Below are 26,556 nucleotides of genomic sequence, written 5' to 3' on the forward strand. Positions count from 1 at the left end.
AAAAAAAAAAAAAAAAATGAAAGCAACAGCTCATAATCTCTTTCTTGGATAAAGACTGACCTCATGTGTTAGAGACCAGATAAAATAGAGTTGATATCCTTTTTACAAGAGTATTTTCAACAAAAACCACAATTTACAAACAAGGATGTGATAAACATTCAGAGTGGACTGAGGATAATATAAGCAAAGCAAAGTATTTAAAATATAAAGCCATGATCCAAGAAAGGCTCTTTCAAAAACAATTGCCAATTCTCTTCATTTTATATTTATATGTTTATGTTAAAGCCTGAAGCAACCATTTTATCAAAAGACAGATGCCACAAAGAAACTTATCGACTCACTTTATTTGTTAGGACTTTTATAAACTGAGTCATTTGAAAGATGAATTCATTTATTTTACTAGTGTGATACTGATACCTATTACCATTGAAGTTGCTGAAATGAAAATGTAGCACAAACAAATATACATTACAACTAGAGTGTAAGTAATAGAGTTATAAAATATAAAAGAGTACCCTCACTGATCAGGTATTACTGACTAAACAGCATGAAAAAATAAAAGTGGTAAGTTTCTATTGCTTATGTAGATGTTGTCTATACTAATTTATGAAAACATCAAAGTCACTAATTTGGGCAGTAATAATAAGGTAGAAGAGTATATCCCAGTTTCCCCTTAGCCAAGGGAGATGCAATCCAAGACTCCCAGGGGATGCCTGAAACTGAGAATAATACAGAACTCTATCTATACTATATTTTTTCCTATATAGTAACAGGTAGGTAGCATATATAGGATGGATATGCTGGACAAAGACGATTCATAGCCCTGGCAGGAGGGAGTGGGACAGTGCAAGATTTCAACACACTACTTAGAACAGCTGCAATTTAACACTTACTAAGTGTTTATGTCTGAAATTTATCATCTAACAGTTTCGGCCTGTGGTTGACTGCAGGTAACTGACACCTGGGAAAATGAAACAGCAGATGGTGGGATCTACTGGATCCCCTTATTCAGTGTATTGCTACAGTATGAGTTTTTTAAACGCTTTTTAAAAAATACTATTTTAGTTACACAGTGTGTTTAACTTAAATAATTAAGCAACCTTTAATGGGTCAGCAGGAAAAGAAAAAAATTATATAACAAAGAGTAAACAAACATAGTTATTAATCTTAACATTCAGCACTGACACTCAGGTAGAAAAAAGGTCATAAAGTTTTTAAGTAAGTTTTATTTTCATAAAATTATTGTATCTTATGTTAATGAAAGAACATAAGTACGTCAGGACTAACAAGTTATGAGGAACTTTCGTACATCATGATGAATATTTTTTAGTTAGCTTTTTTTTTTTCATTGTTCAACCACTTCTTTAGTTATGTGCCAAGCACTCTTCCTCATGCATCCCTAGAGGCAGGTAGATGCTATTACTATCCTTGTTTTACAGATGAGGAAACTGAGGCAGAGAGATTAGGTGATTTGTCCTAGGTCATACAATCAGCAATCATACAATTAGCTTTGTTGACTGCAATAAATGCGTTGCTGGCCTTGGCAAACTTCTAAGAAAAAAATATCAATTAATGGATCACATCAGGCCTAGATAATCAAAGCTTACATTCTCAACACTTGATTTTTGGCTCAACTCTTAACTGCTAAAAAGCTAAAAAGTAGCAAAAGCATTGTCATCCAACAAAACCCTTTCATAATACTGTACTCACTAGGTCATATTCATTGGGGAATATTTCAGAGCTGAATGAATTTAAGAACATATTTTTTACATCTCAGAATATCACTCAAGCACCTATAATTAATCAGAAACAAATGAAATGATAACCTATGACAAAGCAGCAATATTACCATTTAAGTAGTAAAACCGTATGTTCTTTCTGTAGAGTAAGGCAATCTAAACCAATTGATTGTTTGAAAATTTAAAAGGCAAGAAAGTTAATTTTTCATTTCTAGTCTCTGAATAAACAAAAAAAGGAGGATGAAAATTGAGTTAGCTGCATGAATGAACATTCTTTCAGTTACTTATGTTAAATCAACTGAAAAAATCAATTTTCTTTTCCTTTAAAAACATTTAACATTTCCAACCATAAGCACTTTTAAAATATGTACTTTTCTTGAAGTTCTTTAAATGTGATTATGATACAAGAAAATATCACAAGTTTTATCTAGCTGTCTGTTACCTTTCTAAGGAACTCTGTTTTTAAAAAACAATATAAAACAAAACCCATATGCAACACATCCCAAATATTCGGTTAATGTTTGTAAGCTGTTGATAAATAAATATTATAAATATAAATAAAAATTCTCTACCATCTTAATAGTTATTTAATATAAGGTCTTTTCTTTTTTCTTTTTTCCTTTCAGAGATAGGATCTCGCTGATTGCAGTGGCATGATCATGGCTCACAGTAGCCTCAAATTCCTGGGCTCAAGCAATCCACCCACCTCAAGCCTCCAGAGTAGCTGGGAATACAGGCATATACCACCAAACCCAGCTAATTTTTTGTAGAGATGGGTCTTACTATATTAATAGCCAAGGCTGGTCTTGAACTCCTGGCCTCAAGGAATCCTCTCACCTCAGCATCCCAAAGTACTAGGATTACAGGCATGAGCCAACACACCCACCCTAAAAAAAGGTCTTCTTGACTACTGATTGAAATCATTTGTACTGATTTGATATAAATAAACACACAAGAGATTTGTGACATTATATTGATGAAGTTACAGCATTTCTAAGGCTTGCCTTTGAACTACGTGTAAAAATAACTTGCCATTTTTGGCATTTCAGACTCTACAGGTAGCCTATTCAACATATAAAATAATATATGTTAATACATATTATCCTAAGCATTTTCCATGTCATTATGTATTCTTGAAAAGTATAATATTGAATAGTACAATTTTATCATGTTAGACTAACATCAACGTTTTTAATTTCTTTACCCCTTAAAAGTTTTTTAATCATTATGGAAATTTTCATATATAAACAAAAGTATTGAGAAGGTATAATAAACCTTCATCTCTTAAAACCTAGCTCGATTATCAATATTTTGCATTTTTTTTTTCTTTCAGAAACAGGGTCACACTCTGTTGCCCAAGCTGGAGCGCAGTGGTGTGATCGAAACTTACTGCAGACTCTAACTCTTGGGCTCAAAAGATCCCCCCGTTTCAGCCTTCCAAGCAGCTAGGACCATAGCATGTGCCACCATGCCCAGCTAATTTCTAATTTTTTTTTTAGAAACAGGGTTTGTTACCCTGTCTCTAAAAGTCACATCCTTTATTATCATACAAGCCATCCTCCCGCTTCAGCATGCCAAGCATCTGAGATTACAGGCACAAACCACATCGCTGGCCCAATATTTTCATGATTTTTGTTTCCTTTATTGGGCTATGCACTTTAATCTTTTTTTGTTTTTAGTCCCTTTGTAATATTTTAAACCAAATCCCTAATACTGTGTCATTTTACCAGTAAATAAAGTATGTGTCTCTTACTGATAAAAATTTAACAAGCATACCACTATCATTCTTGACAAAACTAACAATAATACCTTGTTATCATTCAATGACCACTTCACATTCAAGTTTTCTCAATAATCTCAAGGATATATATTTTAATGTTGTTTTGTTACTGTCAGGATTCAAGCAAAATCTCCACATCACATTTAGTTGTTTTGTCTTGAGTGTTTTCTATAAAAATGTCTCTCTTTCTTTTCTACAATGTTTTTTCCTTGGAGAAACTGGGTCATTTGCCTTAGACAAATCTAGATTTAGCTGATTGTCTTTTTGTGGTATTATTTAATATGATGCTTTAATCCTACTATTTCCTGTAAATAGGTAAATATAGAGGCAGATTAGATTCAGGCTTTTTGTTTTGTTTTGTTTTTTAGACAGAGTCTTGCTCTGTCACCCAGGCTAAAGTGCAGTGGCATGATCTCAGCTCACTGCAACCTCTGTCTCCCAGTCCCGGGTTTCAAGCAATTCCTGTGCCTCAGCCTTCCGAGTAGATGGGATTACAGTCACTCCCCACCCTGCCTGGCTAATTTTTGTATATTTAGTAGCAAGAATACTATATAAATGATGCTGTGTACTCTCTACTGCATCACCTCAAGAGTACTTAAGGTCTGCTGTCTCACTTTTCTTCATGCTAAGACTGATCAGTGAGTTAAATGCTATCAACTTCTTCCCTCCATTATGATATTCCTACATGGGAATATCAATCCACATATAATCGCTTTTGCTTTCATTGATGATGATCATTGCCTCGGTCCATTATTTCAAGATAACTGCAAAATTATAATTTTCTAATTCTATCATTCCTCTTTCATTTGTCACTAGAATCCTATTCAGAAGAACTTTCCCTTATGAATTATGTGGTTACTTTTTTGTAATTCCTATAAGAAAAAAAGGATAAATATGTGATTCTCATTTTGTTTACTCATTTTTAGAGTAAAAAACTGCTGCCTTATTAAGTTCCAAAGATGACCGATGAGCTTTTCTTTAAAAACATCTTTACTGAAGAAAAACTGACATACCAAAGACTGCACATACATATTTAAAATGTATAATTTGGTAAGTTTTGACATATGCACCATGAAATATTTACCACAACCAACATAATATATGTCATCCCCCAAAGTCATCACATGCTCCATTGTACTCCTTCCTTTTTGTTCCTCTCTCCTCCCTCCCCTCCCTTACTGGTGGGCTCTTTGTAACTTGACAATCATTTGCATTTCTTAGAATTTCACAGATGAAACAGAACTCTTTTTTTTATCTGGCTTGTTATACTCAGCAAAATTATTTTGAGATTAATCCATGTGATAGTATGTATCAGTAATTCATTCCTTTAACACCCTGTGTGGTATTCCATTGTATAAATATACCAGATTGTTTATACGTACACCAACTGACAGACATTTGGGTGGTTTTAAGTTTGGGACTGTTTCTAATAAAGCTGCTATATGGATCCATGTCTTTGCATGTACCTGTGCTTTCATTGATCTTGAGTAAATACCGAGTCGTGAAATGACTGTATCATATAGCAGGTACACATTTAACAGTTTTAGAAATTACTAAAGTGTTTACCAAAGTAAACACTTTGGACCATTTTACATTCTCACAATGTGTAAAATTGGACCACAAGTATGTGTAACTGGACCACATACCTATGATACAGTTTAATTCATCAGTTAGGCATGAGATTAATAACAATAATAATAAAATAGAACAATAACAATATGCTGTAATAAAAGTGATGTGAATGTGGTCTCCCCGACCCCCTCAAAATATCTTCTTGTTTTGTACTTTGGGTAACTGATACCACCCATGGAAAGTGAAACTGCAGATAAGGGAAAAGGGACTCTCTCCTTAATTTGCATGAAATTTCCATTCATCTAAGCTGTTGAATTAATAGAGGATTCTGGTTTCTCTAAATTCTCACCAACAATTGATATGCAAGTGTTTTTTTTTTATTATACTTTAAGTTCTGGGGTACATATGGCAGAACGTGCAGTTTTGTTACATAGGTATAAACATACCATGGTGGTTTCCTGCACCCATCAACCCGTCACCTACATTAGGTATTTCTCCTAATGTTATCCCTTCCCTAGCACCCCAGCCCCCAACAGGCCCCGGAGTGTGATGTTCCCCTCCCTATGTCCATGTGTTCTCATTGTTCAACTCCCACTTACGAGTGAGAACATGCAGTGATTGGTTTTCTTGTCATAGTTTGCTGAGAATGATGGTTTGCAGCTTCCTCCATGACCCTGCAAAGGACATGAACTCATCTTTTTTATGGCTGCATAGTACTCCATGGTGTATATGTGCCACATTTTCTTTATCCAGTATATTATTGATGGACATTTGGGTTGGTTCCAAGTCTTTGCTATTGTGAATAGTGCTGCAATAAACATACGTGTGCATGTGTCTTTATAGTAGAATGATTTATAATCCTTTGGGTATATACCCAGTAATGGGATTGCTGGGTCAAATGGTATTTCTAGTTCTAGATCCTTAAGGAATCACCACAGTCTTCCACAATAGTTGAACAATACTCCTACCGAGTGTTGTAAGTGTCCCTATTTCTCCACATCCTCTCTAGCATCTGTTGTTTCCTGACTTTTTAATGATTGCCTTTAATGATCTGGTGTGAGGTGGTATCTCATTGTGGTTTTGATTTACACTTCTCTAATGACCAGTGATGATGAGCATTTTTTTCATATGTCTGTTGACTGCATAAATGTCTCCTTTGAGAAGTGTCTGCTCATATTATTTGCCCACTTTTTGATGGAGTTGTTCTTTTCTTGTAAATTTGTTTAAGTTCTTTGTAGATTCTGGATATTAACCCTTTGTCAGATGGATAGATTGCAAAAATCTCCCATTCTGTAGGGCTTATTCATTCTGATGATAATTTCTTTCGCTGTGCAGAAGCTCTTTAGTTTAATTAAATCCCATTTGTCTATTTTGGCTTTTGTTGCCATTGCTTTTGGTGTTTTAGAGATGAAGTCTTTGCCCATGCCTATGCCCTGAATGGTATTGCCCAGGTTTTCCTCTAGGATTTTTATGGACCTAGGTCTTACGTTTAAGTCTTTCACCCATCTTGAGTTGATTTTTGTATAAGGTGTAAGCAAAGGGTCCAGTTTCAGTTTTCTGCATATGGCTAGCTAGTTCTCATAACACCATTTCTTAAATAGGGAGTCTTTTCCTCATTGCTTGTTTTTGTCAGGTTTGTCGAAGATCAGATGGTTGTAGATACGTGGTGTTATTTCTTAGGTCTCTGTTCTGTTCCACTGGTCTATGTATCTGTTTTGGTACCAGTACCATGCTGTTTTGGTTACTGTACCCTTATAGTATAGTTTGCAGTCAGGTAGCATGATGCCTCCAGCTTTGTTCTTCTTGCTCAGGACTGTCATGGCTATATGGGCTCTTTTTTGGTTCCATATAAATTTTAAAGTAGTTTTTTCCAGTTATGTGAAGAAAGTCAGTGGTAGCTTCAAGGGGATAGCTTTGAATCTATAAATTACTTTGGGCAGTATGGCCATTTTCATGATATTGATTCTTCCTATCCATGAGCATGGAATGCTTTTCCATTTGTTTGTGTCCTCTGTTATTTTCTTGAGCAGTGGTTTGTAGTTCTCCTTGAAGAGGTCCTTCACATCCCTTGTAAGTTGTATTCCTAGGTATTTTATTATCTTTGTAGCAATTGCGAATGGGAGTTCACTCATTATTTGGCTCTCTGTTAGTCTGTTATTGGTGTATAGGAATGCTTGTGATTTTTGCACATTGATTTTGTATCCTGAGACTTTGCTGAACTTGCTTATCAGCTTAAGGAGATTTTGGGCTGAGATGATGGGGTTTTCTAAATACATAATCATGTCATCTTCAAAAAGAGACAATTTGACTTCCTCTCTTCCTATCTGAATACTCTTTATTTCTTTCTCTTGCCTGACTGTCCTGGCCAGAACTTTCAATACTATGTTGAACAGGAGTGGTGAGAGAGGGCATCCTTGTCTGGTGCCGGTTTTCAAAGGGAATGCTTCCACTTTTTGCCCATTCAGTATGATACTCACTGTGGGTTTGTCATAAATAACTCTTATTATTTTGAGATATGTTCCATCGATACCTAGTTTTTTGAAAGTTTTTAACATGAAGTGGTGTTGAATTTTGTCGAAGGCCTTTTCTGCATCTATTGAGATAATCATGTGTTTTTTGTCCTTGGTTCTGTTTATGTGACGAATTACATTTATTGATTTTCTTATGTTGAACCAGGCTTGCATCCAACGAGTGAAGCCGACTTGATCATAGTGGATAAGCTTTTTGATGTGCTGTTGAATTCGGTTTGCCAGTATTTTATTGAGGATTTTCGCATCAATGTTAATCAGGGATACTGGCCTAAAATTTTCTTTTTTTATTGTGTCACTACCAGGTTTTGGTAACAGGATGATGCTGGCCACATAAAATGAGTTAAGGAGGATTCCCTCTTTTTCTATTGTTTGGAATAGTTTCAGAGGAAATGGTACCAGCTCCTCTTTGTACTTCTGGTAGAATGCTGCTGTGAATCCATCTTGTCCCAGACTTTTTTTTGGTTGGCAGACTATTAATTACTGCCTCAATTTCAGAACTTGTTACTGGTTTATTCAGGAATTCAATTTCTTCCTCATTTAGACTTGGGAGGGTGTATGTGTCCAGGAATGTATCCATTTCTTCCAGATTTTCTAGTTTATTTGCATAGAGGTGTTTATAGTATTCTCTGATGGTAGTTTGTATTTCTGTGGGATCGGTGTTGATATTCCCTATATCATTTTTTATTGCATCTATTTGATCCTTCTCTCTTTTTTCTTTATTATTCTGGCTTGTGGTCCACCTATTTCGTTGATCTTTTCAAAAAACCAGCTACTTGATTCATTGATTTTTTGAAGGTTTTTTCTTGTCTCTATCTCCTATAGTTCTGCTCTGATCTTGGTTATTTCTTGTCTTCTACTAGACTTTGAATTTGTTTGCTGATGCTTCTCTAGTTCTACTAATTTTGATGTTAGGGTGTCAATTTTAGATCTTTCCTGCTTTCTCTTGTGGGTATTTAGTGCTATAAACTTCCCTCTACACACTGCTTTAAATGTGTCCTAGAGATTCTGGTATGTTGTGTCTTCATTCTCATTGGTTTCAAAGAACATCTTTATTTCTCCCTTCATTTTGTTATTTACCCAGTAGTCATTCAGAAGCAGGTTGTTCAGTTTCCATGTAGTTGTGCGGTTTTGAGTGAGTCTCTTAATCCTGAGTTCTAATTTGATTGCACTGTGGTGTGAGAGACTCTTTGTTATGATTTCTGTTCTTTTGCATTTGCTGAGGAGTGTTTTACTTCCAATTACATGGTCAATTTTAGAATAGGTGCAATGAGGTGCTGAGAAGAATGTATATTCTGCTGATTTGGGGTGGAGAGTTCTGTAGATGTCTATTAGGTCCTCTTGGTCCAGAGCTGAGTTCAAGTCCTGAGTATCCTTGCAAATTTTCTGTCTCATTGATCTGTCTAATATTGACAGTGGGGTGTTAAAGTCTCCCACTATTATTGTGTGGGAGTCTAAGTCTCCTTGTAGGTCTCTAAGACTTGCTTTATGAATCTAGGTGCTCCTGTATTGGGTGCATATATATTTAGGATAGTTAGCTCTTCTTGCTCCATTGGTCCCTTTACCATTATGCAATGTCCTTCTTTGTCTCTTTTGATCTTTGTTGGTTTAAAGTCTGTTTTATCAGAGATTACTATTGCAACTCCTGCTTTTTTGTTTTTGTTTTTGTTTTCCATTTGCTTGGTAAATATTCCTCCATCCCTTCCCTTTATTTTGAGCCTATATGTGTCTTTGCACGTGAGATGGGTCTCCTGAATACAGCACACTGATGGGTCTTGACTCTTTATCCAATTTGCCAGTCTCTCTCTTTTAATTGGGGCATTTAGCCAGTTTAAATTTAAGGTTAATATTGTTATGTGTGAATTCGATCCTGTCATTATGATGCTAGCTGGTTCTTTTGCTCATTAGTTGATGGAGTTTCTTCATAGTATCGATGTTCTTTACAATTTGGTATGTTTCTGCAGTGGCTGGTACTGGTTTCTCCTTTCCATGTTTAGTGTTTCTTTCAGGAGCTCTTGTAAGGCAGGCCTGGTGGTGACAAAATCTCTCATCATTTGCTTGTCTGTAAAGGACTTTATTTCTCCTTTGCTTATGAAGGTTAGTTTGGCTGGATATGAAATTCTGGGTTGAAAATTCTTTTCTTTAAGAATGTTGAATATTGGCCCCTACTCTCTTCTGGCTTGCAGGATTTCTGCAGAAAGATCCCCTGTTAAGTCTGATGGGCTTCCCTTTGTGGGTAACCCAACCTTTCTCTCTGGCTGCCCTTAACATTTTTTCCTTCATTTCAACCTTGGTGAATCTGATGATTATGTGTCTTGGGTTTGCTCTTCTCGAGGAGTATCTTTGTGGTGTTCTCTGTATTTCCTGAATTTGCATGTTGGTCTGTCTTGCTAGGTTGGGGAAGTTCTCCTGGATAATATCCTGAAGAGTGTTTTCCAACTTGGTTTCATTCTCCCCGTCACCTTCAGGTACATCAATCAAACATAGATTTGGTCTTTTCACACAGTCCCATATTTCTTGTTCCTTTGTTCGTTCCTTTTTATTCTTTTCTCTAATCTTGTCTTCTCTCTTTCTTTCATTAAGTTGATCTTCAATCAATGATATCCTTTCTTCCGCTTGATCAGTTCAGCTATTGAAACTTGCGTATGCTTCATGAAGTTCTCATACTGTGTTTTTCGGCTCCAGCAGGTCATTTACATTCTTCTCTACACTGGTTATTCTATTCCAGTTAGCGATTCGTCTAACCTTTTTTCAAGGTTCTTAGCTTCCTTGCATTAAGTTAGAACCTGCTCCTTTAGCTCGGAAGAGTTTGTTATTACCAACCTTCTGAAGCCTACTTCTGTCAATTCGTCAAACTCATTCTCCATCCGGTTTTGTTCTCTTGCTGGCGAGGAGTTGTGATCCTTTGGAGGAGAAGAGGCTTTCTGGTTTTTGGAATTTTCAGCCTTTTTGTGCTGGTTTCTCCCCATCTTTGTGGATTTATCTACCTTTGCTCATTGATTTTCATGACGTCTGAATGGGGTCTTTGAGTCGACATGCTATTCCTTTCTGTTTCTTAGTTTTCCTTCTGACAGTCAGGCCCCTCTGCTGCTGTCTGCTGGAGTCTGCTGGTGGTCCACTCCTGACCCTGTTTGCCTGGATATCACCAGCAGAGGCTGCAGAACAGCAAAGATTGCCGCCTGATCTTTCCTCAGGAAGCTTTGTCCCAGAGGGGCACCTGCCAGATGCCAGCCAGAGCTCTCCTGTGTGAGATGTCTGTCAGCCCCTAGTGGGAGGTGTCTCCCAGTCAGGATACACAGGAGTCAGGGACCCAGTTGAAGATGCAGTCTGATCCTTAGCAGAGGTTGAATGCTGTGCTGGGAGGTACACTGCTCTTTTCAGAGCTGTCAGGCAGGAACATTTAAGTCTGCTGAATCTTCACCCACAATTGCTCCTTTCTCCAGGTGCTCTGTCCCAGGAAGATAGGGGTTTTATCTATATGTCCCTGACAGGAGCTGTTGTCTTTTTTTTCAGAGATGCCCTGACCAGAGAAGAGGAATCTAGAGAGGCAGTCTAGCTGCAGCAGCCATGCTGAGCTGCACTGGGCTCCATCCAGTTTGAACTTCTCAGTGGCTTTGTTTACACTGTGAGCTTAAAACCGCCTACTCAAGCCTCAGCAATGGCAGGTGACCCTCCCCCTACCGAGCTCGAGCCACAGCAGGCTGCTGCTGTGCTGACAGTGAGAATTTCAAGTCAGGGGATCTTAGTTTGCTGGGCTCCATGGGGGTGGGACCCACCAAGCCAGACCACTTGGCTCCCTGGCTTCAGCACTCCTTTCCAGGGGAGTGAATGGTTCTGTCTTGCTGGTGTTCCAGGCCCCACTGAGGCATGGAAAAAAAGAACTCCTGCAGTTAGTTCGGTGTCTGCCCAAATGGCCGCCCAGTTTTGTGCTTGAATCCCAGAGCCCTGGTGGCATAGGCACCGCAGGGAATCTCCTGTTTTGAAGATTGCAAAGACCATGGGACAAGCGCAGTATCTGTGCTGGAGTTCCTCAGGCTCAGACCCTCATGGCTTCCGCTGGGTAGGGGAGAAAATTCCCCAATCCCTTGCGCTTCCTGGGTGAGGCAATGCCCCACCCTGCTTCAGCTTGCCCTCCATGGGCTGCAGCCACTGTCCAACCAGTCCCAATGAGACTCAGTTGGAAATGCAGAAATCACCTGCTTTCTCCATCATTTTCGCTGGGAGCTGCAGACCAGAGCTGTTCCTATTCAGCCATCTTGCCTGCAATCTATGGCAAGTGTTTTTAACATTAGCCAATCTAATACGTGTGTGGTGGTATTTTAATATAGTTTTAATTTGCATGTCCCTAATCCCTAATGCTACTGAACATCTTTTCATGTGCTTATTTTCTTACTTAGTTTTGACAGTTCTTAATATATTCTAGACATAGTTTATCAGATATACAGTTTTCAATTATTTTTCCCAATCTGGGGCTTGTCTCCTTAACAGTACAGGAGTCCCTCTCCCCTATCTGCAGTTTCACTTTCCACGAGTGGTACCAGTTACCCAAGGTACAGTTCCAGAAGATATTTTGAAGGGGTGGGGAGACCACACTCACATCACTTTTATAACAGCATATTGTTATAATTGTTCTATTTTATTATTAGTTATTGTTATTAATCTCATATTGTGCCTAGTTGATGAATTAAACTTTATCATAGGTATGAATGGGTAAGAAAAATCATAGCATACAAAAGGCTTGGTACTATCCATGGTTTAAGACATCCACTGGGGGTTGTGGAATATATCCCATGAGGATAAGGGGGAACTACTGTATATGTCAAAGAGTAGAATATTTTAATTTTCATAAAGTGTAATTTATTAATTAGTAAATTTATTAATTGACTTTTTTTTTTTTTGAGACAGAGTCTCACTCTGTCGCCCAGGCCAGAATGCAGTGGCTCAATCTTGGCTCACTGCAACCTCCACCTCCCGGGTTCAAGAGATTCTCCTGCCTCAGCCTCCCGAGTAACTGGGACAAGAGGCACATGCCACTGCACCCAGCTAATTTTTTTTAATATTTTTAGTAGAGACAGCATTTCACCATATTCGCCATGCTGGTCTCAAACTCCTGACCTCGTGATCTGCCCACCTCGACCTCCCAAAGTGCTGGGATTACAGGCACGAGCCACCGCACCTGGCCCGATTTATTAATTTTGATCAGGCTTTTGGTATCCTATTTTAGAAATCTTTGTCTAACCCAAGATCACAAAAGTTTTCTCCTATCTGTTCTTCTAGAACTTTTTTATTGATATAAAATTTATTTCCTACAAAAGTCATCCTCATAAATTGTACAGTTCAATGGTTTTTAGTACATTGAGTGACTTGTGCAACCATCACCAATATCTAATTTCAGAACATTTTCATTAGACTGAAAAGAAACCCAGTATACATGGGCATATTCTGGACATTTCATATAAACAAATCATATAGAAAAATAGCCTTTGTAGCTATCCTCTTTATCATAATGCTTCCAAGGCCATGTTACAGCCATATTATAGCATATTTCAGAACATCATTCTTTTTCATGGCTGAATAATATTCCTCTGTATGAATATACCACATTCTGCTTATACATACATGAGATGATAGGCATTTACATTGTTTCCACATTTTAGCTGTTGTGTATATTGCTGCTATGGGCATTCATGTACAAGTTTCTCTTTGAATCCTGTTTTTAATTATTTTGATTCTATACTTAGGACTGAAATTTCTGGATCATATGATAATTCTGTATTTAAACTTGTGAGGAACTGCCAAACTGTTTTCCATAGCAACTGCATAATTTTATATCCCCACCATTAATGTACAAGGGTTCTAATTTCTCCACTTCTTTGTCAACACTTGCTGTTGTCCACATTTTTTATTACAACCATCCTAGTAGGTGCGAAGCTGTACCTCACTGGGGTTTCCAATTTGCATTTCCCAGTCATTTGCATAACTAATAATGTTGAGCAGCTTTTCATGTGCTTGGCAGCCAAGTATATCTTCTCTGGAGAAATATCTATTCAAGTCTTTTGCACATTTAAAAAAATTAGGCTGTCTTTTTGTTGCTAAGATATGAGTTATTTATATATTCAAGACACTTACCAGATATGTGATTTGCAAATATTTTTTCTTATTCTGTCGATTGCCTCTTCAATTTCTTGAGAGTATCCTTTGAATTTTTAATTGTGATAAAGTACAATTTACCTTTTTCTTCTTCTGTTGCTCATGCTTTTGGTGTCATATCTAAGAATCCATTACTGAATTCAAGGTCATGAAGATTTCTCCCACATTTTCTTCTACATGTTTCATAGTTTTAACTCCTACATTTAGGTCTTTGAACCATGTTATAGTTAATTTTTATATATGGTCTGAGGTAGAGGTCTAGTTTCACTCTTTTGGATACGGATATCCAGATATCCTTGCACCATGTGCTTAAGAGACTCTTCTTTTCTCATTGAATGGTTTTAGCACCCTTTCAAATATTAATAGGACATAGATGTGTGAGTTTATTTCTGGACGCTCAATCCTTTTCCATTGACTTACGTGTCTATCCTTACATCAGTACCATACTGTTTTGGTTCTTATAGCTCTGTAGTAAGTTTTAAAGTTGGGACATATGAGTCCTCCAACACTGTTTTTCTTTTTTTGAGATAGTTACGGCTCTTGAGTTGTCCTGCAGTTCAATAATAATTTCAATATCAGATTTTCCATTAAAAAAAGCTGCTGAGATTTTTACAGAGATTCCATTGACTCTATAAAGTGCTTTGAGTAATACTGCCATCTTAACAATATTAAGTATTTTAAGATGAATAGTGGATGCCTTTTCATTATGTAGGTCTTCTTTAATTCCTTTCGGTAATGTTTGTGGGTTTCAGTGATCCTTGGTTAAATGTACTTATAAATGTTTTATTATTTTTGATAATAATGTAAATGAAAGGTTTTTTATTTCATTTGCAGATTATTCATTGCCAGCATATAAAATTATAACTTTTTAATGCTTCTTTTCAAAGTCTTTTTAATTTTTTTAACTGACAAAATTTGTATATATTTATGGTGTACAGCATGATGTTTTGATATAAGTATACATTGTGGAGTGGCCAGATCAAGATAATTAATATATGCCTTACCTCATATACTGAAAGGAGTTAGTTAGCTTGCCTTAGGTAGATAACAAGGGAAGGGTCCCAGAGAGGCCCCCGCCTGTGGGTCAGTGCCTCATCCCCACATAACATAAAAAGCAGCCTGAGAAAAAATTCAAGCGGCAGGTACCAACAAGGGAACTAGCACGGGGTGTTGTACCTAGAGACATGCCCACGGCTGCGCAGATAGAAAAACCTCCAGCCCATTTGGATAAAAACTTGCACAAACCTCCAGCTAACTCAGATAAGGGAACAAGGCCAGGCACAGAAATGCCTTTGTCCTTTGTATAGTCAGTGGGATCCCAGAAAAAGTTTCTTCTCCTTTTGTGGGCATGGGCACAGTGGGCTCCGGTGGGTTCCAGTGGGCACTCTACTTTCCTTTATTTGGACTGTAAGTCTGGCCTCTATGAATCATCACCTCAGCCCGATTGTTCCCAGGCCAAGCTGAGTCACGCATTCGCCAAGACAGCCTGCAGACTAAGCACATTCCTTCCCCTTCCCAGTCCATAAAAACCCTGGACCCCAGCCCCACAGTGGATACTCCCATTCCAGACCCCCTCTCTGCTGGCAGAGAGCTTTCTTCTTTTGCTTATTAAACTTTCGCTCTAACCTCACCTTTGACCATGCTCCTTAATAGTCTTGGAGGTAGGACAAGAACTCCCAGCATTATCTCAGACAACAAAAGTTTGTTTCGATATTATATTGAAACAATATATACGCTTGTCATCCTTTTAATACCTATAGTATCTGTAGTTTTCTCAACCCTCTGAGCTGTAACACTGGCAACTTTTTTTTTGATCAGTGTGACTAGAGATTTATCAATTTTATCTATCTTATCAAATCGCTAGCTTTTGGTTTCATTAATTTCCTCTCTTCTTTTTGCTTTCCATTTCAACATTGTTTCAATATTATATTATTTGTGGTCGACCACTTAAAATTTATTCTCTCAGCAATTTTCAAGTATACAATATAGTTACTTACTATAGTAAATATGTACTATATGTACTACAGTCTACAGTCTATAGTCTATGATGTACTATAGATCTCTTGAGCTTACTCTTGCTCCCTAAATGAAATTTTGTATTCTTCAACCAGCACCTCCTCAATCCTTTTCCTCCCTTCAGCATCTGGTAACCACCATGCTAATCTGATTCTATGAGTCTGACTTCGTTAGATTCCACATGTAAGAAGATCATGCAGTATTTGTCTTTCTGTGCCTGGCTTATTTTACTTAACATAATCTCCCTCCAGGTTCATCCATGTTGTTGCAAATGACAGAAATTTCCTTGTTTTTAAGGCTGAATAGTATTCCATTGTGTGTATATACCATATTTTCTATTTTCTTTTCTTTTTTTTTTTTTTTTGAGACAGAGTCTCACTCTGTCACCTAGGCTGGAGTGCAGTGGCCACTGCAAGCTCCACCTCCCGGGTTCACGCCATTCTCCTGCCTCAGCCTCCAGAGTAGCTGGGACTATAGGTGCCTGCTACCACGCCCATCTAATTTTTTTATATTTTTTTAGTAGAGATGGGGTTTCACCATGTTAGCCAGGATGGTCTCAAACTCCTGACCTCGTGATCCGCTCGCCTCGGCCTCCCAAAGTGCTGAGATTACAGGTGTGAGCCACCGTGCCTGGCCTACATTTTCTTTATCCATATATCCTTTAATGGACATTCCATATCAACTTTGGCTCCTATGAATAGTGCTGCAATGAAAGTAAGAGTGCAGACATCTCTTCAACATACTGATTTTACATCCTTTGGATACATACCCAGCAGTACTATTGCTGGCTCATATGGCAGTTTTATTTTTAATTTTTTTGAGTCACTTCCATACTGTGTTCTACAATGGCTATACTAATTTACATTTCTACCAAGAATGTTCAAGAGCTCCCCTTTTCCTACATCCTCACCAAAACTTGTTATCTTTCCCCTTTTTAATAACAGCCATTCTAACAAGTGTAAGGTGATATCTCATTGTGGTTTTAATTTGCATTTCTCTGATGATTAGTGACACTGAGCATTTTTTTTCATATACTTGCTGGCCACATGTATGTCTCTTTTTGAAAAATGTCTATTTGGGTACCTTGCCCAGTTTTCAGTCAGGTTATTTGTTTTCTTACTATTGAGTCGAGTTCCTTATATATTTTGGATAGTAACTCCTTATCAGATATACGGTTTGGAAATACTTTCTTCCATTCCATAGGTTGTCTTTTCACTCTGTTGTTTCCTTTGCTATACAGATACAATGGATTTTTGTGTATTGATTTCCTAGCTTTGATTTATTTTGAGTGCCTAATCAACTTTGCTTTTCTGGGATAAACTCTCATTAGGTCATGACATAAATATCCTTTTAAAATACTGTTAGACATGATTTTCCAAACTTTTGTTTACAATTTTTGAACCTATATTCATGAAAGATAGTGATGTTCAATTTTCTTCACTTAGAGTGTCTTTATCAAGTTTTTAAAATGTGGGTAATAATAGTCTCTTTTCTAGAAGACTTGTGTTGAATTGGTATTATTTCTTTCTTAAATATTTGGCAAAATTCAACAGTGAAGTCATCTGGGATGGGAGTATTGGAAAATTTTTAACTACAGAAGCAATTTCTTTAAGAAATACAGGGGTATTCAAGTTATCTATTTCTTCTTAAGTGAGCTTTGGTAGTTAGTGTTTTTCAAATAAATTTTCCATTTCATCTAAATTGTTGAATTGATAGGCCTAAAGATGTCCACTGGCTGGATGTGGTTGCTCACGCCTGTAATCTCAGCACTTTGAGAGGCTGACATGGGTGGATCACCTGAGGTCAGGAGTTCGAAACCAGCCTGGCTAACATGGTGAAACCCTGTCTCTATTAAAAATACAAAAAATTAGCCGGGCGTGGTGGTGGGCGCCTGTAGTCCCAGATATTTGGGAGGCTGAGGCAGAAGATTTGCTTGAACCCTAGAGGTGGAGGTTGCAGTGAGCCAAGATCCCATTACACTCCAGCCTGGGCAACAAGATTGAAACTCTATCTCAAAAATTAAAATTAAAAAAAAAGATGTTCATAATATAACCTTGTTATCCTTTTAATGCCTGTAGTATCTGTAGTTTTGTCAACCCTCTGAGCTATAACACTGGCAAGTTTTTTTTTTTTCAGTGTGACTAGAGATTTATCAGTTTTATCTATCTTATCAAATCACTAGCTTCTGGTTTCATTAATTTCCTCTCTTCTTTTTGCTTTCCATTTCATTGATTTCCTCTTTGATCTTTACTATTTCCTTTTTTTTTTTTTTTTTTTTTTGCTTACTTTGGATTTAATTTGCTCTTCTTTCTCAAATTTCATAAAATGGAAGTTGAAGTCATGATTCGAAATCTTTCTTTTTTCTCATATTGGTATTTGTTTCATTATTTTTATCTAAGTAGTACTTTAGTAGCATCACACTAAATCTGATACATTGTGTTTTCATTTTCATTCATTTCAAGATTCTTTCTAATTTCTCTTTTGATTTTGTCTTTACTCATGGGTTATTTAGGATTGAATGCATAAGGAGGGTCATCCACAAATCCCTGGGATTCTTCTATGCAGTTCTCTCCACTCCAGTATTCAGTCCTCTGAAATCTGGCTGTTTTGGTCTCCCTGGCCATTCTGTTCTGTTTTGTCAACTCAGACAGTCTGCTGTGTGTTACCTGAGTTACCCCCCAACCTGTGCTGCAGTCTGGAAACTCTTTCAATGCACTAAACTGAGACAATCACAGAGCTCCTCCTGCTTGTTTCCCGTATCATAGGGATCATTGTCCTTGGTTGCCTGATATCCAGTGTCTTAAAAACCATTGTTTCCTATATTTTCTCTGTTTTTTTAAAGTTGTTTCAGGAAAGAGTAAATTTGGCCCCTGTTACGCCACCTAAGCTGGAAGAAGTCCAGTTTCGTTTTGCTTATATCATTATAAACCCATTTTTATATATTTTATTTCTTTTAATTCATTGCAGAATCTTCCTTTTCAATGCTCAAAATATCCCAGCCTAAGTCAGTAGGAGCCATTTCACGTTGGCTTTTGGGTCCTTCGACATGTTCCTTCTAGTCTCTTTAGTGGCAAATGACATGCAGGTCCCACAGTCTAAACACTGAAGGTAACTATATATTTGCATTTGCTGAACTTGTTTTTAAAAGTGGGAGAGAGAGCAAGATATACAGATTTTATATTTATATCACAGGTACACTACAATGAAAAGAACACACTTGTGTTAGAGTAGACCCAATTCTCCCACATACAAGTCACTAATACTCTTAACTGTTAAATGTAGACCTCAAAAATTCTTATCTTTGCTTCCTAAATATAGACCTCTAAGTTTCCAAACAGTCCCATAAATATGACTTTATCTTATCAACCTGTGTGCATTCAGTCTGGTTATTCTGGACTCTCATTTACACAGTCATAGCAGCTTAGAAAGGCTTCTTATCCCAATATTGCTTGAGATTAGCAGAATCTAAGTAATAATGGCGTGTCATCAGTAAATATTACAAAGTAAACGGGAATCCAGTCAAGCCTGAGAAAATCAAAATAAAATTAAATCAAAGGGACCACAAGAGGATATCAATGTCCTTCCATCTATTCCCAATCCTCTGTTTTCTTGCCCTTGATTTAAAAATCAAGATGTCACAAATCCCCAATTTTCCCTTCTAACCTACTAAATTAGACTTGATATTTCTTAGTTTCCATGAGAGCCCCTAACAGTCCCTTCTAGGCCAATAATTCCTAAATTCATAGATTCTTCAGGGTGCAAGAAATTGCAGATCTGAAGACAGATCATCTAATACAGGCACATAATTTCAAAGACAGGAAACTAAGGTGCAGAAATTTTATGCTCTTTGCCTCTCTCTTAGCAAACTTAGAAAGCCAGGGATTTAGTGACATCATGTGTTAAAGAGATTTTCTAAAGCATGTAAAAACATATTTAGGCTGATAACTCTTAACACTCTATATCTCACATCCTCTTGATTATTTACTATGTACTATGATGATAAGGAAAACACAACTTTTTAAGGGGTGTTTATATGATTACAAACATTTTTGTGAATGTCTTAGTAACCAGTATGAAAACACTGCCAGAATGCAAATATCATAAAATAAAAAGCATTAATTTTATTAAAAACTGAGTCTACCCTTGGTTTTCAAGAGATAAACCAATTAAAATAGCTAAAATAGCTTTGCAGAACCGATGCATGTATAAAAGTCCTCTTTTGTCTTTGCTTGAATCCAAAAAACTAAGCAACATTCATTGCTTAGTTGTACACACCAGTTTTCTCATCAAAGAAAAGGCTCTGTTGAAGAACAAAGATGTTCCTCAAAACTTTGAGGACTAACTGTAATACAAGTCCAATAGATTCTGATTGTTGATAGACCAAACCAGCAATCCTTGCCTAAAATCTTCAGAAGAACCATTTCAGCAAATTGAGCTTTCCAATGCAGACATTTGCTGTAGCTGTGTTTTATCACAGAGAATAATTGTGATCTTTTAAGTACCAGTGTACCATAATTTTTGGCCATCTCAAAATGCTGAGGGAAGCACTTACTGATCTAATAAGTCTTGTTTTGTCTTTAATGAGTACAATTTCAAGTAATCATAAAAAGCCCACATATGGCCATCACAACACTTGTTGTGCACAATCTGTTCAACCAAAGGTATTTTTACTCTACACCATAAACAGCATTAGATGTGACTAGAAAAACATTCATCTACGAAGATGTTCAGGCCAAGGTTATAGGAAATGAATTAAAAATTATAGTTACATATGGTCTTGGTTACACTAAGATGTTCTGATATAGCAATAATTGAGAATAACAGGCCTATCCTCTCCTCTAGCTTTAGGCTCTGATCCTCACAATAAAATTAAAGCTAATCAGTCCTTTAAGACATAGTACAACCACAGGCTCTCTTTCAGATACACTATACTAGAATAGTGATTTGATTTCTTAAAATCAAACTTTGTACTAATTTTCTAGCAATTTAGATACTATGGCATCTTTTTTTTTTTTGAGACGGAGTCTCATCTGTCGCCCAGGCTGGAGTGCAGTGGCGCAATCTTGGCTCACTGCAACCTCCGCCTCCCGGGTTTAAGCAATTCTCCCATCTCAGCCTCCCAAGTAGCTGGGATTACAGCCACCACACCACCACGCCCAGCTAATTTTTGTCTTTTAGTAGAGATGGAGTTTCACCACGTTGGCCAGGCTGATCTCAGACTCCTGGCCTCAAGTCATTCACCTGCCTCGGCCTCCCAAAGTGCTAGGATTACAGGAGTGATCCATTGCGCCTGGCCCGCATCTGTTTTAATATTAATAGCTAAAATTTACTTAGCATTTACTGTGGTCTCTATTCTGAATCAAGTACCTTATAAATATTACCTTATTTAATACCCTAAAAAATAATTTTCCCACTTAGCTAAGTGATAGACCCAATAATCCAATCTGAGGTTATAATGGCGCCCAGGGTCCTATTCACTGTGTGAACCTACCATAGTCCTAGGTAACTCATAAACATTTGCTCTTTTCCTAGGGAGTAAAGAAAGACATTATTTCCCATTAAACTGTAAGCTCAAAGAGATCTGAAGACATCAAACTGAAAGAGACCTGGGATCTTACCTGGTTTTTTTCATCATTGTGTTGCCAATACAGCAACTTTCTAATAGTTGTGAAATGAAGGAAGGTTGAAGGAAAAGGTTGCTCAGCTATAATAAGTCGGAAAAGGCAAGAATCACATTCATTTTCCTAAGTACTATAGGATAGAACTGAAATTTATACAGTAACAAATTTCAGATAACACATAGGTAAATTTTATAGTAGCCAGTTTTTCCATTACACAAATGTAAGAATTGGCTTTTAATTATTTTAAAGCTCTGGAAAGCAGTAGAGATGACACATCGCAGTAGAGATGACAAATCAGTGAGAGATTACTAAAGAACTGGCAGTTTGATCATTTCTAAAAATATGAAATTTCATATAATTGTTATATTATTGAACTCTCTGAGCCACAATGTAAATTTTTGTCATATATTCACCTCTCTTTTCATCTTACATATTCAGCTTGATAATATGCACTGACCATATTCACTTTTTAAAGCCAAATACTCATAGGATCTAGTGATATATGAGCACTTAAAATTCAATCAAAATATCTTCTAAGCACAATATATTAACATTTAAATGATTCTTTTCATATATATTTCTTTGATATATATTTCATAGCCATTAGCAATGAAAAAGCAAAAAGCTTCTTGTTTAAATGAGTATTCCATTTCAGAAAGGATAAGTTTGGTATTGCTTTCTTCAACTCATTTTAACTTTTATCAAACATTAGTAGGCTTCTATAATGGTCTGACTGTCCCTTATTCAAGTAAATTAAACAATTTAGGGCTCATCACCTGTATGATACTCAAAAATACCAAGGAAAAGCAGCCATAGTACCTACCTTGGTTAGGTGAATGACTCCTTTAGAAGTGACTGAACAACCCATGAAGCCTACATATTGAAGCTCAGGACAGTGTTCAGCAAATGCTTTCACTGACTGATCTGTCACCTAGGGAAAAGACATGGATGAAGTTATTCAAGGTAATAGTCCAGTGAACTCAAGGATTTGGCTCCTGAAAATTCTCTCAGCCCCACCTTGCATCATTACTATTTCCTGCCCTGTTAGATCATTTGAATCAGCATACAAACATGCTATAATATTCCTGTATTTTTAAAAGTCGTCTCTTGACCCTACATCCACTTCTTATCACCCCATGTTTTTATACTTCTTCAGAGATGTTGACACTGGCTACCTCCAATTCTTTACCTTCTCCCCTCCCTCTGTGTGTATATGTATATGTATATGTATATGTATATGTATATACACACACACACATACACACACACACAAACACACACATATATGGTTGGTTTGTTTTCGGGTTTTTTGTTTTGTTTTGTTTTGTTTTGACAGAGACTCACTGTGTTGCCCAGGATGGAGTGCAGTGGCACAATCTCGACTCACTGCAACCTCCGCCTCCCAGGTTCAACTGATTCTCCTGCCTCAGCCTCCCAAGTAGCTGGGACTACAGGCATGCATCACCACACCCAACTAGTTTTTTTTGGGTTTTGTTGTTGTTGTTGTTGTGTTTTGTTTTGTATTTTTAGTGGAGACGGGGTTTCACCATGTTGGCCAGGCTGGTCTCAAACTCCTGACCTTAAGTGATCCAGCCTCCTTGGCCTCCCAAAGTGCTGGGATTACAGGGGTAAGCAATCACACCCAACCAATATATATTTTTTTATTGACATTTAATTCACATACCATAAAATTCACCCTTTCAAAGAGTACAGTTCAGTATATTCTCAAGGTTATGCACCATTACCGATATCTAATTCCAGAACATGTTCACCACCCCCCAAAGACCCCATGCCCATTAACAGTCATTCCCCTATTTCCCACTACCTCCAAGCCTGGCAATCTAGATTTTCCTATTCTGAACACTTTATATAAAAAGAACTACCAGTTTGTGACCATTTATGACTGGCTTCTTTCACTTAGCATAATGTTTTCAAGGTTCATCCATGTTGTAATATGTGTTGGAATTTCCTTACTTTTCAAGGCTGAAAAATATTCCATTGTATGGATATACTACATTTTTATGGGTTGAATTATGTCTCCTTAAGATTCATATTTTGAAATCTTAACCCTCACTACCTCAGAATGTGATCTTATTTGGAAATGGGGCAGCTATTTCCAATAATGAAGTAAATAGTTAATTTAGGATGAAGTTGTACTGGAGTGGAGTGGGCTCCCAATTCAATATAACTGGCGAAGCAGAGATGCACACACAGGGAGAATGCCATGTGAAGACTGGAGTTATGCTGCACAAGCCAAGGCACACCAGATTGCCAAAAAGAGTGCCAGAAGTTAGGCAAGAGGCCTGGAACAGATCCTTTCCTAGCACTTTAGAAGAAACATGGCCCTGCCAACACTTTGATCTTGGACTTCCAGGCTCTAGAACTGTGACACCATAAATTTCTATTGTTTAAGCCACTCAGTTTGTGGTACTTGGTTCTAACAGCCCTAGCAAGCTAATACACACATTTTCCACTCTCTCTTGATCTCATAGTAATCAAAGTTTTGTCCCTCTCATTCATTGTCACTATCCTATCAATTAAATGGTCAATCTCAATTATCCCAGCATTTCAGCAGCATCTGACACAATTGATGATTCTTCTGGAAACAATTCATTTGCTTCTTGTATCAACTATCATGGCTTTCCTCCTTCCTTACTGTTGGCTCTTGGTCACTTGGTTGAGTCTACCTCATCTCAGTCCTCAGCTCATTTCTCTTTTCCGTCTTACTTCATTCCTTAGGTGATCAAAACTAATTGCATGGCTCCTTAATAACTCTCCTAGTCCCTCTCTGTGTCTCACCACACTTTGATTTTCTTCATAACACTTATCACTACTGATCACATTACACACTTACTCACATATTAGTTTGTCACTCTTCCCCTCTCAAAATAACTCTTCCCTCCCTCTCCCATAGAATAACCAACCATTCTGATTTGCCTCGGACAGTTTCAGTCTTAGCACTGAGAAGTCCTATGACCCAGAAAACCACTTAGTTCCCCATCGGCACCTAGAATAATCCCTGGCACTTAGTAGAAAATATTGAAATAAATAAATGAATTTTTTTCCTTCTTTCCATGTACTCCATCATACCTTTTACTTCTACTTTATTTTATTTTTAGACAAAGGATATATTTGTATCATTTTAATATATGATTTTTTAAATGTCATTGTACTAGTGGCTTTATTTTCTGATATAGTTCATGTGTCTTATGAAGTCTTTTTTTAAAGAACTGGGAGGAGGCACATTTTTACACCAGTGACTCAACTTTGATCTGTACCATGGTTAATTTTCTATATCAACTTGACTATGCCATGGGGTGCCCAAATATTTGGTTAAACATTATTCTGGGTATTCCTGTGAGAGAGTTTCTGAATGATATTAACAGCTCAATCAGTAGACTGAGTGAAGCATATTGCCTTCTTCAATGGAGAGAAACTTCATCTAGTCTGTCAAAGGTCTGAATAGAACAAAAAGTCAGTGTAAGGGAGAATTGGTGCTCTCTCTGCCTGACTATCTTCCAAGTAGGAGATCAGTCTTCTTCTGCCTTTGATTCAGACTTGCACTGGAACTTTCACCATTGGCTCTCCCAGTTCTCAGGTCTTTAAACTTGGACTAGAATTTACACCATTAGTTTTTGTACTTCTCAGGCCTTCAGACTTGGACTGAGACTATACCACTGGCTCTCCTGGGACTCTAGATTGACAAATGGAGATCTTGGAACTTCTCAGTCTCCATAATCATGTAAGCCAATTCCTTACAACAATCTCTAGAAAGATATACAGACAGACGTACAGACAATATCCTAATGGTTCTGTTTCTGTGGAGAACCATGACTAATACCTTGAGTATTACAATCCCAAGTTTTATTATATTAAAAACTCAGAGCTGAAAGGAGTGGGGCCCAAGGAACTGTATTTTCAACAAGCCCCCAAGTGACTCTTAAGAATGTGAAAACTTGAGGCCCCCAGTGCTTCAAAGAAGTTACACTGACAGTGTTTTGCATTTCTAAGCAGCCCTGCTTTAAATGAATGGCAGAACAAAATTCCTTTTTTGTCTCCCGCACCTCCAAAAAAATTTCCATTTACAAAATTATCTTCTTGTAATTGTGCTTAAATTTTCTTCATGTTTCCCAAAGATGTAGCTTATAAAAGAAAGTCCAAATATTCTCTATCATATGCTTAATTTCAGATTCACTTTCTTCACAGTCAAGATGAGATCGACAAATTTAACATCTTTGTTAGTTTTTCAAACAATAGCAACTTACATCTCTTTGGCATTAGCTTTAGCATGGGTGACTCTTTTTGTATCTTCCTTATCTATGCTGAACAGATATTGGAAAAAAGAAGTATGTGAGTAGCATTAATGCTAAAACAATCATAAGAACATTTTCCTAAAATAATGAAACCAACAGCATCTATGGTACATGTGATGAAAGATTAATTCTCCCCTCAAAAGTAAAGTATGCTTAAGCATATTAAGACTAAGGGTGCCATTGATAAATTTAAAATAGGCTTTCCTGACACTTAGCATTCTAAAGGCATTATGTTAACAAAGAATTTTTAAGGCACTAAAATTGCTGGAAGCTTCAATGAAACTCAATCACTATTAAAAACAAAAAGGGGTAACAGAGGTTAAGTACATGGTCAGTTGGTTAAACACCCTGCTCAATTTCAGTCTAAGATTAAGTTTTTCCTATATCCATCTTCGAGGAGAGGAGAAGAACTCAGATGAGGATTAAGGACACAAGAAAACTCAGGTCCAAGAGGCCAGAGCATTCAGAGAGAAAAAGTGGGGTTTGAAAATGTGCTTCTTGGGTCTTTCTCTTTCAGCTCAAGCAATCAGAATAAGATAGCTCAGAGGAGCCTCTAACATCAACAGAGCCCTGGAAAGCAAGACAAGATTGTGTCATGAGGATACAGAAACACTCTTAGTAGGCTTGGGTATGTTTTAGGAGACTAATAAAAGGGCCTTGAAGATTTGGGTGGCATCCAGCTCCACTCCCCAAGGATAGAAGATCAGTTAGGGATTTGTGGCAGAAGGTCTGGAAGAAACAGACTATAGACTACAGGATGCAGGTACTGGGACCCTGGAGTCTCACTTCTAGCTTCTCTGGGACCCTGGAGTCTCACTGTCTAGCTTCAAATCCCAA

At 37.3% G+C, this 26,556-nt stretch overlaps 1 protein-coding gene across 5 annotated transcripts in view; it reads right to left on the reverse strand.

Annotated features, from left to right (window-relative positions):
• The window catches only part of FBXL17 (F-box and leucine rich repeat protein 17), a 525,181-nt gene that overhangs the window by 343,819 nt on the left and 154,806 nt on the right, over positions 1–26,556 (reverse strand). For 4 of the 5 annotated variants that reach the window (XM_016953578.4, XM_016953580.4, XM_054685123.2 and 1 more), the window contains exon 5: positions 22,230–22,337. In XM_016953578.4, coding sequence (XP_016809067.2) covers positions 22,230–22,337 — 108 coding nt within the window. Of the gene's footprint in view, positions 1–21,403; positions 21,490–22,229; positions 22,338–26,556 lie in introns of all 5 variants that reach the window. The other variant, XM_016953581.4, reaches the window with a different exon arrangement.

This window comes from Pan troglodytes, chromosome 4 (genome assembly GCF_028858775.2).
Source record: "Pan troglodytes isolate AG18354 chromosome 4, NHGRI_mPanTro3-v2.0_pri, whole genome shotgun sequence".
Classification (NCBI taxonomy): Eukaryota; Metazoa; Chordata; class Mammalia; order Primates; family Hominidae; genus Pan; species Pan troglodytes.